The sequence below is a fragment of the Diceros bicornis genome, chromosome 24 (genome assembly GCF_020826845.1).
Source record: "Diceros bicornis minor isolate mBicDic1 chromosome 24, mDicBic1.mat.cur, whole genome shotgun sequence".
Lineage (NCBI taxonomy): Eukaryota > Metazoa > Chordata > Mammalia > Perissodactyla > Rhinocerotidae > Diceros > Diceros bicornis.
In genome coordinates this window covers 36,209,349-36,225,373 of record NC_080763.1, presented here as the reverse complement: position 1 = coordinate 36,225,373, position 16,025 = coordinate 36,209,349, and the positions used below count along the sequence as shown (strand labels likewise).

General features: G+C 43.3%; 1 protein-coding gene across 3 annotated transcripts in view; it reads right to left on the bottom strand.

Moving 5' to 3' along the window:
• Nucleotides 1-323: 323 nt before the first annotated feature.
• TDP1 (tyrosyl-DNA phosphodiesterase 1) overlaps nucleotides 324-16,025 on the bottom strand; it is an 86,565-nt gene continuing 70,863 nt past the window's right edge. For 2 of the 3 annotated variants that reach the window (XM_058567533.1, XM_058567532.1), the window contains exons 15-16: nucleotides 9,547-9,655; nucleotides 324-1,270 (exon numbers count right to left, since the gene is read on the bottom strand). In XM_058567533.1, the coding sequence (XP_058423516.1) occupies nucleotides 1,197-1,270; nucleotides 9,547-9,655 (183 nt within the window). In that variant the 3' untranslated portion in view covers nucleotides 324-1,196. Of the gene's footprint in view, nucleotides 1,271-9,546; nucleotides 9,656-16,025 lie in introns of those variants that run through there. The other variant, XM_058567534.1, reaches the window with a different exon arrangement.

Here is a 16,025-nt window from a genome sequence, read left to right as displayed (position 1 = left end):
GATACTCTCCTTTATAGAATCCCTATATATAAAACAGGTAAAGCAGAGATTCTCCGATGGGAAGAGGGCCAGCAGCCCTGTCTTCCTAGCCTCCTCTTCTATCACAGCACCCCCACCCCACCCTTCAAGGTTGCTAAGGTGAAAATCCTAGGCCTCTGAGGAACAGTTTGAAAAGATATCTTTAAAAATCTTTTAAAATTAACATTTAACTCTGTTCTAAATTACAAGATGAAGAGGCTAGTGGTAAACTGGAAATCAGCCTTGTGCAGAAGAAAACAAAGAGGGTCCACGTCACCCAGGAGAACCCATTCATAAGTACTCAGCTCGGATCCCAGCCAGCTGTGTGACCCGGGGGACGTCCTGAACCTTTCTGGGCCTCAGTTTTCTCACTTGTGAATTCAAGCACCAAATCAGGTCCCCTTTCAGGGTTTCTTCCAAGCAAAATACTTGTGTGCTTTTGTACGATTCTGTGAGCTGTCTTGTCTGGAAATTTGTGGGGATGGAAGAGACACCCATGCAGCCTGGGGAACGAGTGAGGAAACGGCAGGTGGTCTGGTCCCGGGAGACCCCTCCGTAAGAGTGAGGCAGCCAGCATGGTGCTGGGGAGGATGAAAAATCCCGTGAAGCTGCAGGGCGATGACAGTCAACCTGACTTATCGCTTCTGAAGGGCAGCCACACCAGCCTCGGCGACAGGTGCCAGGAATCCGCAGACTCACGTCCAGTGTGGTCCGAGACACACTCAGGAAGCGGAGAGTGAGCTGGGTGAGAAAGCTAATGGTCCCTTTGTTCCTCTGAAAAGTTTCAGTTGAATGAAGAGCACCTTTCCCGATGGATGGAGCACAACACACAAAGTCAACCTTCAACTCAGAAGAGCGGACACCACGTGAGATTCCACATCACTCTGAGGATAATTTCATATCTATGTAGTCTTTTAACATTGTGAGTTTAATAGCTTTCGTTCCAAAGCATAGAAAAGTGAATTAAGAAAATATTTCTTTGTTTTGTTTAGTGAGAAATGTTAATAACGACCATTAAAAAGTATAACCAACATCCATGTTCAAAAATTGACCTCTGTAAAGAGTTTCATAAGGGTGCAGATAAAACTTTAAGGGAAGTGAACATCCAGTACAAACAAAAACATCCAATGTTCATGGCTCAACGTCTTACACATAAATTTCACAGTGCTTTAAGATTCTCAGGAGGGAACCCACATGTTCCCATGTGTATCTGGTGCTTTCATATAAGGAATGTTCCAAATCCAGGGCCGATCTAGGGGGAAAAAACACATTACATAAATATATGACGTATTTGAACAGGATTACCAAAAATTCACTCACCTAACAGGATAAAATCACTTATGTGCTGGAGTCTACAAATTGTGAAGAACCTTTTCTGAACCAACCCCAGACGATAGCCTATTTCAGACAATGGCTTTCAGCAAAGGTTCGTGTCAAGACATGGCGTGAGTGAACATTGAAGCAGGCAAGCAGAAACCCGGGGATGCCTTCCGGCTTGCTACTTACACTGACAAGTCAGTTCCGCTCTCTGAGCCTCAGTTTCCTTATCTGTACCTATGTCATGCAGCTGTCATGAAGATTAAAGGAGATAAATCCATGTAGTGTGCAAGACAGTGTCTGGCACAGAGAGAACCTAACAAAGGACAGCCATTATTTTCTTCTTTTAAGAAGCTGGAGAAACCAGCAGTAACAACTGGTACAGTCAAGGGCCATTGTTCTGCTCTCAGCTGGTCAAGGTCACATACAACCAAGAGGCCCAGAGTCACGTCCATGTAATGTTTTTGTTCTGTTCCTTAAGGTTAATAATTGATAAGGGATGAGGGTTTCTGTATAAGGATTGCAGACAATTGTCAAAGAAAGCAACACTCCTTGGCATGGTACAATGGAAATAAGACTTGTGTTCAAACCCCACCTTCATCCTTGTCTGCACCCTAGGGGAATGCATTTGGATTCTGGCCTCAGGTTCCTCATCTGGGAAATGGAAATTAATTACATTAGCAACCTCCCAGGATTATTGTGAAGCATAAATGAGAGAACACCTGACATGTTGGAGGTGCTCAATAAATGTGACCTTTTCTTCCTTCAACCGATGTTCAGAAATTGAAAAAATCAGAACAAATCACCTCTAGCACGCATTGCTACTGCTAGAGTCAAATCATTTCAGAAGAACCATAATGATATGGGTAGGGTGTAAACACATCACAAGGATTAAAAATAAATCCCCATTTATTGTCCTGATAAGTCTGAGAGATGGAACAACTCTGAAGGGTTGAGTGCTTGTAGTAAACTGGCCACTCGGCAGGTCTGCTGAGATGGACCATCCCACTGAAGCGGCTGCTCAGCACTGCCAACTGCCCCTGGGGGAGGCTTCTTCCCTTTTCTGAACAGAGGCAGAGGGTAGCTCCGAGGACAGCCTGGCAAACAATGGTACCTGCTGCTCCCTCCCTGCAGCCTCACTATTAGTGTCGAATAATCACTGAGCCAGCCTGAAAACAGCAGCGCCTAGCAGGAAGTGCAGGAAAAGAATGCCAAAGATGGCAACAAGTTATCAAAACCCTCTTCTCTTGTCTTTGGCTTTGCGATGGTTTGACAGCATGAAACCACACACTTTTTGTTAATTAACAAGCTTGTTAGAGAGCCATATACCGGGGCCTGTGTTACATGCTTGTTTCAGAAAAGGCGAGGAACTAGCAGGGCTGGAGACCTGACTCTACACGGCGACTAACTGGGCTTACCAAAGCACCTGCTCTCTTCCATTGGAAACACCATCTTCTGTGAATGGACTTCTCCGATTTACCCATTTTGTCCTGCATATTGTTCTGCTGGGTAACATCGGATTTGCTTCATCCCCAAGGCAGAGGACACCCCGATTCTTGCTGTATGAACAGCTATTAGAGAGATTCTTCACCAGTGCAGGATTTGTGATGCAAACATTTGCCAGTCAGCCAGTAACTTCAGGACCACCACTGCATTGACTCCTGTCCCTCAAAATTAGCCAACAATGACCACATAAGGACCTGGTAACCACCCTATTGGCAAATCCCCTGCCGCTCTGCTTTATAAATGAGTAAATGTCTGCACTACCGGCTGATTGCTTCCCATGCTGGCTGAAGGGCCCACCACCACAAAAAAAAGCCAACAGGGAGGTGAAAAAAGGGTGGTTGTGATTCTGTTGTGTCTTTTTACCCACTGAGATTGGAAATCAGCATTAACACTTACCGGTTGAGATGAAGGCCTGTTTTAAGCAATCCTCCTAAACTGTCCCACGAGAGGACAACTTGCCTCTGATATAGTCATGCATGTATCTGAAATATTTGTTGAGTGCTGGTTAGATGCCAGCACTTTGCTAGGTGCTCTGGGTGGAGAGGGGGAAAAGCTCGACAAAGCTGAGGTCCTCTCAGAGTTTACAGCCCAGTGGGGCAGACAGACAAGCAGGCATGCCATGGTGCTGGAATTCTGAACTTCACCATGTCTGCGTAGTGGTTCCCTAACTGGGCGGGCATGAGAATCGCTGGTATTTTCCAAGGACCCACTCCTAGGGAGCTTGTTTCAGTAGATCTGGGCTAGGGCCTGGCAATGTGCATTTTTTATCAAGTTCTAAAGGTGATCTTGACAGAAATACAGTTTGGACTAGTACCTGTATCACAGGGTAGTGAGGATTTAATGAATTAATTCATGTCAAGTGCTCATTGCAGCTCTTGGCACATAATCAGTACTTAATGAGTGCTAGCTGCTATTATTATTATAATTAGCACCACCCTCGACTCCTAGAGGACATGGATTGCCATTATCCTATGTGCTGCATAGGTCCTAACAGGTTTTTTAACAACCAGACAAACCCAAGTACAGTACAAAATCCTGTTCTTTTTAGCCAGTCAATAAGCTCTTTCCTCTAATCCTCTAAGAAACGGCCCTTGGGTTAAGGACTTACGACTATACCCCCACTTACTCCCAGGATCAAACACCAATATGTACATTTCCCACTGTCTTATTTCCAGGGGAACTTGATATACCTCCATAAGCCATTGTCTGTCACCTGAGCAATCCCTTTGATACAAGAAATTTTTATATCTTGAGGTGATGGGGAAGCCATTCTGGTTTAAACCTGATCTGGCCTAAATTCATTTGAACCAAAGAGGCCTGACTTCTGCTTGTCAAACATACACTGTACATCTGCTCTAATCCTTATCCTAAGTAAAGAACGTACTCTTTGAAGAATTGATGCCTCCCTTCCTATGACACCAGCATTCTTTGAAGATGAGTCTCTCTTCCCACGATTTCAGGGTCATGTTGGCCTGCTGTATACCTGCTAATCTGTAACAAACATCTCCTTGAACCCTTGAAAGAATGCACCCGTCATGCTTGGTGTATGTCTCTCTGTTTGGAAAAGGTATATAACTGTGCTTTCTTCCTTTACGAAGGCTGTGGCTCCCGGGCTACAGCCCTCAGTTTTGGCCTGAATAAAACTCTCTCTCCCCTTTTCTTTTACAACAGAATGATTATTGATTATTTGTGTCGACAACTTAATTCTTTCCTTATATCAGCACAAACAGACCAGGAGTGTGTGTGGTGGGGATGTGTGTGTGGGGTGTGTGCATGCCAGAGAGAAGAACCAACTAGCATAAGATTTCTGATGCTCTTTTACTTTAGCCTACTCTGAAATCAAGGAAAGTATAAAAGACTTGCCAGCTGGCAATAGGGAGGAAAGGTCCAAAATATTTTGCACTGGGTTCCCAACCTAGGAGAAATGTAATTATTTGTAATTGCAGTATCAGTATTATCTGAGACCCACTAACACCGTTCTCAGTGAAGAACCCCTCATATTAAGCTGTAACTATATACACAGAACAATCTATCTAGTGGGAGGAAGAATAATTCAAATTGCTAAAAACCAAGTAGCTATTTATTTCAAGGTAATCTGATAAATTACTCTTTTTTACTTTGATAATTCTAGATTTCCTTAAGCTTTCTGATTACAAAGTAATTTTAAAAGCTAAGCTGGAAGTTTAGTTTCAGCCTTGTGTTTGTGCTATGAAACAAACATAGATTTTCTTAAAGGAAATGATCAAAAAAACCTGTTGGCTGCCTCATTAAAAAAAAAATCCTCATTTCTAAAGAGCTTTCAAAAACAAGTCCTTAAAAATTAAAATGAAACATATCAACAATGATTTTAAGCAACCTACCTCTTTTGTATTATCTCTGGATTAGAAAATTGAATCATCTTTCTGTTTCCCTTACAAAAATACTTTAGGAATCTGGACTCTACTATTTAGCAATAATTCTGATAGATCTAGACTGAAGTTTATTCCTATACTATCTAGATGCGAGGAATTATTTTAAATTAATCCAACAGTAGGGAGAATGGTTAAACCATTTGGGAACTAATAGTTTTAAAGCCCTTTAAGGATTATATAGACTATAGATGTGCTAAATCCATATCACGCATATGTCATGTGCCAAGCAGGTTTTAAGGACTTCTACTGAGCAATTACATACCCAGGTTACTAGCTTAGTTCTAGACACTTAAAACTTTAAAAATTTTTAAATATACCTGCAAGAGATTATGTACAACCTGGCAGATACCACCTTAGCCAGCTGATCAAAGTTAATTTCACCATTAATCAGGGAGATCAATACCACGTGACTCCTTATATGATGCACCAAGAACAACACAACATTGCTTCTGTGGTATTCTTGGCAAAAGTGCATAATCGGGATCAAATTATGAAAAAACAATGGACAAACCCAATGTAGAATGTCCCTCACAGCCTATAAGATAACAGGCCTGTGCTCAGCAAAGTGACAACATCACACAACACAAAAACAAAAACATTGTGGACTGTTCCAAATTAATGGAGAGTAAAGAGACGTGATGACTGAAAGTGACTGGTAACCTGCATTTCTCTTTTGCTATAAAGGATGTTATTGGGGCAACTGATGAAATGTGAATCAGTTCTGTAGATGACAGTACTGAATCAATGTTAATTCCTGATTTTGGTAACTGTACTGTGGTTATGTAAGAGAATGTCTTTATTTTTAGGAAATCTATATTGAAGTATTTAGAGATAAAGGGACATCATGTTTGCAACTTTCTCTCAAATGGAGTAGAAAAAAGCTAACATTTGAGAGAGAGAGGAGGATTATGCAAATGTGATAAAATGTCACCTGGGCAGGGTATATGGGAATTCTTGGTATTTCTCTTGTGACCTTTTGTAAATCAGAAATTATGTCAAAAATTTGAAAGAATACTATACATATACCATGTGTATTTAAAAAAAGCCACTTATTAAATAAAATAACTAAAACCTCTGAAGTTCGGTATGTTCACTTACTCCTTACACTTGACAGATAACTTATTAAGTCCAAATAAGAGGCTTTACATAACTTCACCTCATTTTACTCTCTCAACAGTACATCAGATAATACAAATAAAAGCTAAAAAGGAGTGCAGAGCAGAGGCCCTTGGGAGAACACCCAGGAGAGATCGTACACTCATCTATGTCACCTTCTCTTCAGGCTCAGGGTCACACAGCAAGTGGGACATACGGAAATAATTTGTGTTAGATTTAAAACTTTGCTTTATAAAATTTGCTTTATAAAAATTTTCTTTTAAAACTACAGCTCCTATTAGTAAAATAAGTTTGGTTAAGTACAATTTTTTAGGAGAAGAGTAATGTCGACTCCACGAGGGCAAAGATTCGTGTCTGTCTGGTTCACGGACATTTGCAAGCACGAGACAGTGTCTGCACACGGTAGGTTCTCAATAATGTACCTGTAGAGAATGAATCAGCAGCAAGCACTGCACGAAGCAAGGTATGCTGCAGCTGAGTCTTCGTTTTTGCTTTATTTGATCAGTTTCTTGGTTTCAGGACATCTGGTGGTCTCTCGTATTGAACTGTAACTTGCTCACAGCGGTGTTATTTCTTTGCTAAGGTTTTTGTACAGTTTTCTGATTTAGCAAGATCTTATATGTGTTCCAGTGGCTTGAAAATCACTTTTTCAAATGAAGTGCTTTTGAAATGTTCTTAGCCACTCACTTTTCCAAATCTTGGTAAGATGCCTTTTTATAGTTCATACGACCCCCCTGAATGCTGGCTATATATGAAATGGTGAAATCTGGATCACTGGCATTATTCTACATGCTACTGAAGCAGTCTATAAGGTAAAATTGTACTGATAAAAAAATAAAATGCTCCAGTCTGTCCTGTATATATCTTTCAAAGGAAATGGATACCAAAGAGGAAACTAAACAATGGAAAGCATTCTACTTGCTGGCAAAATAAAAGATTTATCCTTACACGGTCTAAGACACTACCCAGTTGTAAACTTTTAAGTTCTTGGGAATGCTTTGTCTATTGGAACTGAAGGGAATTCAGGATATTTTTATTGCTCCTCTATCTCTTCCATTTCTGCTTTCATAGTCCTTTGGAGATTAGGATTAAAGAGAGGGGGTGGAATTCCAGCCAAGGTTCCCACCTGGGGGTGGAAGTACAAGGCCCAAGGCCAGACCCCAGGAAGTAAGGCCCAAGGCAATCACAGTCAGTGTCCACTTCCAATGTGTTTATTCAGGAGAACTCAGGTTAAGGAAAAAAACAAAACAAAACAAAACAAAACATGAAGAATAAGAAAGGGAGAAAAGACAAAGGTGCAGCCGAAAGCCAGACGTGGAAGGAGAGGTTATCATGTCATGTCCTGTGACCTGGGCAGGTTCAGGGACTGTCTCGCACAGGCCTTAGGCTCTTATCATCATCAGCTCACCAAAGGGAAGGGGAGACCCACTAGTACATGCCAGGAACTGAACTGGACATTTTGAATAACAGAAACAACGGCCCACATTTATTGACTGCTAACTCTCAGCTCGACACTGTGTTAAGTGCTTCATAGATGCCATCTCAGTTACTCTTTTCAACAGCCCTATGAGGTAGGCACCCTTATTTTCTCATTTTGCAGATAGAAACACCAAGGTCTATAGAAAGCAGATAACTGTCCAAGGTCACTTAGTAAGTTGTAAGGTTGACACCTAAACACAACCTGGTTCTAAAGCAGTGTTTTCAGGGGTGGGGGGAGTCACAGATTCCTTGAAATTCTGATAAAACTTACATAATCTTGCTAGCGAGAAATGAATATACAACAAATTTAGAGGACTCAAATTCAGAGGATTCAAAAAAATGTACATAGCTTGGAAATGAGGGGAACAAGAATGCCTTCTGAAGCTTTGTATCAACACAACTGATTAGAGATCTATAAAGTCACCTGCAAGAGGCAGCCTGGCAGACTAGAGAGCATGACAGAGGATTAACTGTTAGATGTACCAATACAATCAAAGACATGGGTCCATCAGAAGGGGGAGGTTTGGTTCACCAGGAAAGCCTTAAAGGGTGAGTGTGGGTGGGGAAGTAGCTGGTGTCCACCCAGCATGGTCTAGGGAAGAAAGGGACTCACTGCCCAAGGCTGACTCTGTTAGGGGGTCAGCGAGTCTGGAATATTAATGGGGTGATATCATTACAACTTTTCAATCAAAAAAGGAATTTTCCCCGTTCAGATTCAGCATGCACTCAGAAACCTGTAGATTATAATTTGGCTACCCGTGTAGGCCTCTACCTTCTGGGGAAAATATGCTGCTTGTGGTGATACGGGCATTTGCCATTAAAAATAAATAATCGTGTCCTGATTATACATTTCCTTCTGTGTGAGTGTGGTAAGTGTGAACTTGCCTCAAAGACAGGAGCTGAGAAAAGCAGTGTTGCCAGCCTGTGGGGCTGGGTCAGACCTGGGATGGAGGTGGAGCCACCGACGCCAGCCAGCCTTCCTCCAAAAACACTGAACCTGAACTGATATTCCACCGACTTTCTATTGTGAAAAATACTTGGTCACTGCCCTTAAGAAAGTCCTAGTCTAGTGCTGTCTAGGGCAGCAGTTTTCAAAGTGTGACCTGGGGACCTCTTTTTTAAGGGGAAGGGTCTGTGAAGTCAAAATTACTTTCAGCATAATATTAAGTCATGATTTGTCACTTTCACTTTCTCACGAGCGCACAGAGGCTACGTGACACATGAAACCACAACAGAGCAGCTATGAGAATCCAGCTGTCTTCCATTAACCTGGATAGTAGAGAGGTTTGCAAAAAATGTAAACAATGCCACCTTCCTCATAAATTTCTTTTTTGTTTTAAAGTCATAAAAATATATATGTTATAATGGGTTTATTACTGTTATTTAAAAAACAAATTAATAAATATTTTAAAATTTCTTGGTTTTAATTTCTAACATAGTAAACATCAATAGATAAAAAAACCCATGTACATAAAAGCTTTTTGTGATCCTCAATAATTATAACACTGCAGAGGGGTTCCAAGGCGAACCAGTTTGAGATTTGTGGCTCTAGTGGTCCCAGACACGGCAGTAAAGGGGCCTCTGGAAACCTGTGCTTCCAGAATGTCCCATAAGCCAGCCTCCCACTGAGAGACCAATGGCTTCCCCCGGGTACTGTTTCTGCTTTGGTACATACACCCGTGGTTTTCCTTCATCTCACCTTTACTTCCATACAGTTCTGGAGGCAGATCATATGGCACAGGAAAGGAGGCTGTTGGCTCCTGGTTGCCTGAGAAGAATTTCTGTTTCACTGTGAAGCTGTCCAGGCCCTACAGACACACAGGAGGAATCTATGATTGCATCTCATTTTCTAAAAAAGACAGATCTCAAGAAGCAACTCTATCTTTATGGCATTCACAACAAAATTTAAGTTATTTCAGAGCTATTTTCAATGTTCAATAGGTCAAATATATTAACAACTTCCCCAAACTAATCTTTCCTAAAAATAATAGGTTTAAATTTCAGGAATTAAATTATAGCAAAATTTGCAAAAGTTTAACGAAGAATATAAAGATACAAGAGAAAAACAATTTTGGATATTATAGCCTGTTTCTATTAACCACTATGTACAGTTTGCAGACACTGTATAAAAATACCTCAAAATACTTTTGATATTGCTATAGTAACAGGCTGCTCACTCTGGTGAGGAAATAAAAGTTGCTTTCATGTATAATGAAAGTGTTCCAATATAACGCGATAAGAATATAAAAATGAAAACTCTTCAAGACCCACCAAAACGAAGGTTTATTCCAAGAACTCCAGAATAGGGTATTAGTTTTAGATCTTAACCAGGGTGCAGGTGAAGCTCCTAAAGCCAGGCCGCCAGTGCCTTCTAACACAGGGCCTGCGCAGGAGGGCAGGGGTGTCATACGTTAGCTTTGCTCTCCCCACGCCCCCACACACTGATCATCTCCTTTGTGGACTATCCGGGCATCTTGTTTGCAAGTCTGTCCATCTGTCTCTCATTCCTTCTGTCCACCCATCCAAACACATCTCCACCCTTCATATCTTAAACACCCACATATCAAACAGTGCTAACGTCTTAGGAACCCATACAAAGAGCCGGGACTGCAGCTCTGAGTCCTGGTGATCACGTAACTCATCAGGGGAGGCTGCTCAAGGGCACAACGTAGGACACGGCAAGAGTTGGCGTCATGCTGACCTGAGCTTCAGGCAACCTGAGTTCTAGCCTTTGCTCTGGCATTTACTGAGCTGCGTGAACGGCTGATGTTTACATTTATTCATTCAACACATTATTTCCTGAGTCCCCTCTCTGTGTCAGGCATGGGTGCCAGGCACTGAGTATACAGGAGTCGCCAAAAATGGCATTACTCCTGTCCTCGTGGGGTGTAGTCTAGTGGGGAGACATTAAACAAATGCCTTTATAAAAATAAAATAACTACAATTTGTGATAAGCACTATGGGGAAAAACAGAGGAATATTGGGAGAGAGAGCAGTAGACCTGTGTTAGATTTAGGGGAGGGGTGGTCAATGGAAGCTTCTCTAAAACAGTGACATTTTAATTACACTCTGACAGATGACTAGGGTTTGGTCAGGTGAGAGTGGAAAGAATGTTCCAGGTGGAGGGAACGGCATCTGCGAAGGCCCAGAGGTGGCAAAGAGCTTGCATCTTCCAGGAACTGAAAAAGATGGTCAGTGGGACACTTGGTCACTTATTTATTAGGCCCCAATTTCCTCATTTGTAAAATCGGAAGAGTAAAGCATCTGGATGTTATCACATTCATGTTTTTCACTTCAGCACCTAGCACAAGTCTTGGTGCATAGCTGATGTTCAAGTAATGCTGAGCTGTAAAAATGGGATTAAAGTACCTTCTCTGATGATTTTACAGGCTTCTGCATTAGAGCAACTGAAATACTGTGCACGAAACTGCTTTGTGCACGTTAAGACCTATAGAAAGGCATGGGGTTCAAGACGGCAGCTAATAAGACAGTGAAAGGAAGCGTACGATAGATGCCTGGCACCAACTCTAGACAGAAAAGGAAGAAATGACCTTTTACCAGTTGCAGGGTAAGGAAAGGCTTTGTAGAAAATATTTTAGCTGGGCCTTGAAAAATTGGTATAATTTTGATGAACAGAGAGATGTCAGGGAAGAACATCAGAGGGAGACCAGCACAACCCAGGGCAGAGTTGGAAAAGCTTAGAGCAGACCCCTTGTGGGGAGGGTGAATGAACTAATGAGGAGAGCTGCGGGACACTGGAGAGGAGAATCAGCCAGACTGGAGAGGGTGTTGAATGGGAAGCACTGTGGACATCTGTGGCTTGTACCTGTTCAACAGGCCCATCCCTTAGCCCAAGTGACTAGGGATGGGCACGTGGTCCAAGTCAGAGGTGTCAGGGAAGAGGCCATCCTTCTGTGGGGAGCTCATTAAGTAAGCTGTGAGCCTTGAGCTACTGGGGGCTCTCACATGCATCAAACTGAACTCTGGTAACATGTCCCAAGCCCCTGGATTCCGCCCTGCCTGAAGTGAGCAACTTGCCCTCTGTATTTGCCTTTTTTCTTACACATTTTTTTGTTTTGTTTTGTTTTTGGTGAGGGAGATTGGCCTTGAGCTAACATCTGTTGCCAATCTTCCTCTTTTTGCTCGAGGAAGACTGGCCCTGAGCCAACATCTGTGCCCATCTTCCTCTATTTTGTACACAGAGTGCCGCCACAGCATGGCTTGATGAGCAGTGTGTACATCTGCGCCCGGGGTCCGAACCTGTGAACTCTGGGCTGTCGAAGCAGAATGCACAAACTTAACTACTACGCCAGTAGGCTGGCCCCTTATACCTTTCGAGATGGTTATCTTTCACTCACAACCCAAAGCATCATACGACCCCAGTTAAAGAGCACGATCTTTACTTCTATACACAGTGAGGAGTTGCAGGCTTTTGAACAGAGAAGTTCTACTATAAAAGCAGATTAGCACAGAATGGAGAATGGATCAGACTCAGAATTGCTCGAGCCAGAAGACTGAGAGCTATTGCAAAGGGAACGGGAGATGGATTAGTGAATGGTGATGGAGAGACAAGGAGTAATATCACCATAACAAAAGTGGAGATATGAACGAGGTGCGTCTGGATAAGAGTGGGGTCAGTGGAAACAGAAAGAGGGGGATTTGAAAGAATGAAAGAAAAATTAATAAAAATCAGATATGTATTGGAGGCAGAGGAGGAAGGGAGCAGGGAGACCGAGTACACGTGAAAAAGGACACTGCAGCCTGCCCTCTCCCCTACACCTCTTCCCACTCAGCAGGGGGCTGCTGGGCCATCTCAACAGTCAGCACTGGTGTCCCTCTGCACGGCTTACCTCAACATATTGTGGATCTGAGGATAATCTTAATCTCTACCTTTGTATATCACTTATGTGCTGTGTGACTTTACACAAGTTACTTAACCTTTCTGGGCCTGAGTTTCCTCAACCATTAAATAAGTTATTTAGAACAATAACTGGCACATGGATGTAAATTAGTATCACCTGTAAGTATTCAGGGTGTTCTCTGTGCTGTAATTACTCCTATTTTACAAAGGAGGAAATAAATTTGGAGGTTAAATAGGCCAAGGCCACACAGCTATCATGTGGCAAGGCTGGAAATCAAACCCTGCCTTTCTGATTCTTGATCCTATGTTCTTTCCACTAAGCAAATAAACAGTCTGACATTTACCCATCACGAACTACGATAAAAGGAAGAATTCCTTGAAAATTTAAGAGGCATTATTAAGGCAGGCCAAGACAGGATGAGCCAAATTCTGGAAACCTTGGTTCTAGACATTTTTAAAAAGAAAGAGGCCAGAAGTTGGGAAGTGATGCCAATTTAATGATTATTAAATACTTTATGGAATTTAAGGTAAAATGATTTCCCTCTTCTTTAGCTCCCAGCTTATTTCTGTATTTTCAAATGCGTCATGGCGAAGGATTCAGTCTTTATCGCCTAGACCCAGATCTGATGCCCCACATGTTTCGGCTCCATTTTCCGACTTCAAATACAAGAAGCTTTGAACCATCCAAGTCTGACAGGAAGCAATATGTTTTTCTCTTGAATGCCACTTCTGATCCAAATTCTTGGGTATTATATATATAAAAAAAGTACCACTTTTCCCTTCAATCTGGATGTCAAATAATTCGAGGCTGTCTTCTAATTATCATTATTTGTATGTCACAGTCGTATCACTTGGCGTTTTAGAAAACAGAAGAAGGCGCCCTCCCAGGCAGATACTTAACAGACAGTTAAGACACTACATTCATAAAACACCAGGTGAGAGGGTGGACATGTATCACACATGGGAAATTACCAGCTTTCCCTCATCAGCTCTGGGAGTAGAAGAGCCGGTTATCACTGACGGGTTAGGCTTAGCAGCTCAGCTCAATCACAGAGCACAAGAAACATGCCCAAATCCCAGTTAGAGATGTAATTTATTTTTCAGTTGCATCTAACCGAGGAGCAACCTCAGGCAGTAAAACCCTATGCAAGGCATCACATTTTCCCAAGTAAAGAGTAATGACAGCTGAGCCTTCTAGAAGGAGCACATGTAATCGAAGGTGGATTAATTGACAAGAAGTGAATTACAGAAGGTGGCTGTCTTGTCCTTTCTGTAAAGCCGTATACGATCAACAACTGCAAGCGTTTCCAGCTAAGGGCTTAGGAAAAGCTTCATGGAGGAGAGGAAACCCAACAGGGCCGAGAAGGATGGGTTTCTGATAAGCAAAGGGCTGACTGTGTGAGTGTGATGGAGTGCACTTCGGAAGGAGAAAAAGTAACAGCACAACATTCTTTTTCTTTTTGTGAGGGAGACCACCCCTGAGCTAACATCCGATGCTGATCCTCCTCTTTTTTGCCAAGGAGCATTGGCCCTTAGCTAACCTCCGTGGCCATCTTCCTCTACTTTATATGGGAGGCCGCCACAGCACGGCTTGACAAGCGGTGCGTGGATGTGTGCCCGGGATCAGAACCTGCGAACCCTGAACCGCTGAAGCAGAGCGCACGCACCCAACTGCTTGCGCCACCAGGCCGGCCCCACAGCACAACATTCTTGTGGGTGTGACGTTAAGACTTTGATTTGCTTGAAATTCAGTTTCTGCCTCCACCCTCTGTGGAACTGCTTGGTTTACAAGCTGTTGCTGCTACTGCTAATATTAACTGCAACCCGCGCTCAGTACTCGCTAAGTACCAGGCTCTGCTGTGAAGACTACAGGTAACAGCTCTGAATTCTCAAACAATCCTACACTGTCCCCATCTCATTGCTGAAAAACAGGAGGCCTACAGAAGTGACAGGCCCAAAGTCTGACAGCTTGTAAGCAGGATCCCAACTCCACTCTCTGTCATTTTGGCTCCTATAGATCTGAGGTCCCTAAATCTTCAAACTGTGCTCCAGGAGAGTTCCTTTTTTTGGTCCTTGGAATCTGTCCAATGTGTTCTTTTCTATTCTCTTTCCCAGTTATTTCAGAGTTTCTAACTGAGGCAAAGAACAGTAGCTCAGGATCACACAACTAGAAGTGGTGGTTGCCACCACAGCCCACCTCACCCATACACCAAGTACTCGCAGGGGCCGGAGCCCTGGGGCACACGGGAGAGGAGCTGTTCCAGTTCACAGTGGGCCTTGATGTCACACAAAGGACACTGAACATCATCTCGTGGGCCAAGAGGAGCCACCAAGGATTTAAAGGCAGGGGAATACAGACCCTGACAGGTGGGCAGAAACACAGCTTCAGAAGTAGGGTGGTAGCTGAGATGGGGAAGGAGGGGAGAGACAGGATCAGTTAGTCCAGGGGAGGGAGAAGACAATGACCTGCAGCAGCAGGCAGCAAAGCTCTTGTCAGGGCAGAGGAGTCAGGATGTGACAACTGGAGGTGGACGGGTAGAGGAAGGCGTAGAATGTGAGGAAGTGGCTTTAAATGCCACTTGAAACAGAGCTGCCCAGCTGTGGCCTCCTGGGAAACCCTGAGAGCCCCCAGCCCGTGGGCTGGGCCCAAGGCAGGTCATCAGAGGGCGTGTGGGGAGGGTTGAGATGGTGGCTCCTGTAAATTTTATTAGTTCTTCTAGCCAGAGCCACAGTCATAATAATATTGCCATTTTTAACAACAAAAAGACAATGAAATAGTTTAACCAGAACAGAGAAAAGAGAAAGTAGAGACTTGAAGACTGAAAGTTCTTGGGGACTTGATTGAAGCTTTTTTTCTTTTTTGCAGGGGAAGATTCACCCTACGCTAACATCGGTTGCCAATCTTCCTCCTTTTTTCTCCCCCCACATCCCAAGCCCCAGTACACAGCTGTGTATAGCTGTAAGTTCTTCTGGTTCTTCTCTGTGAGCCGCCGCCACAACGTGGCTACTGACAGATGAGCGGTGTGCTTCCGTGCCTGGGAACTGAACCCGGGCCGCCGAAGTGGAGTGTGCTGAACTTTAACTGCCAGGCCATCGGGGCTGGCTCTCCTTGAAGCATTTTTGAATCTGATCACAGCAAAGAGAACCTGTCATCTCAGGAGCAGGTGAACCTGGGGCTCAGGAGGGGCTGGGATGGCTCTCAGCTCCACCACCAGCGCGGTGAAGCTCAGGCTACCTTCGTCTGGAGGAAACAGCTTGGGACATTGATCCGTGATTCTCAGATGGTTATGTGCATTATTCCCAGAGGTAGGAGGCAT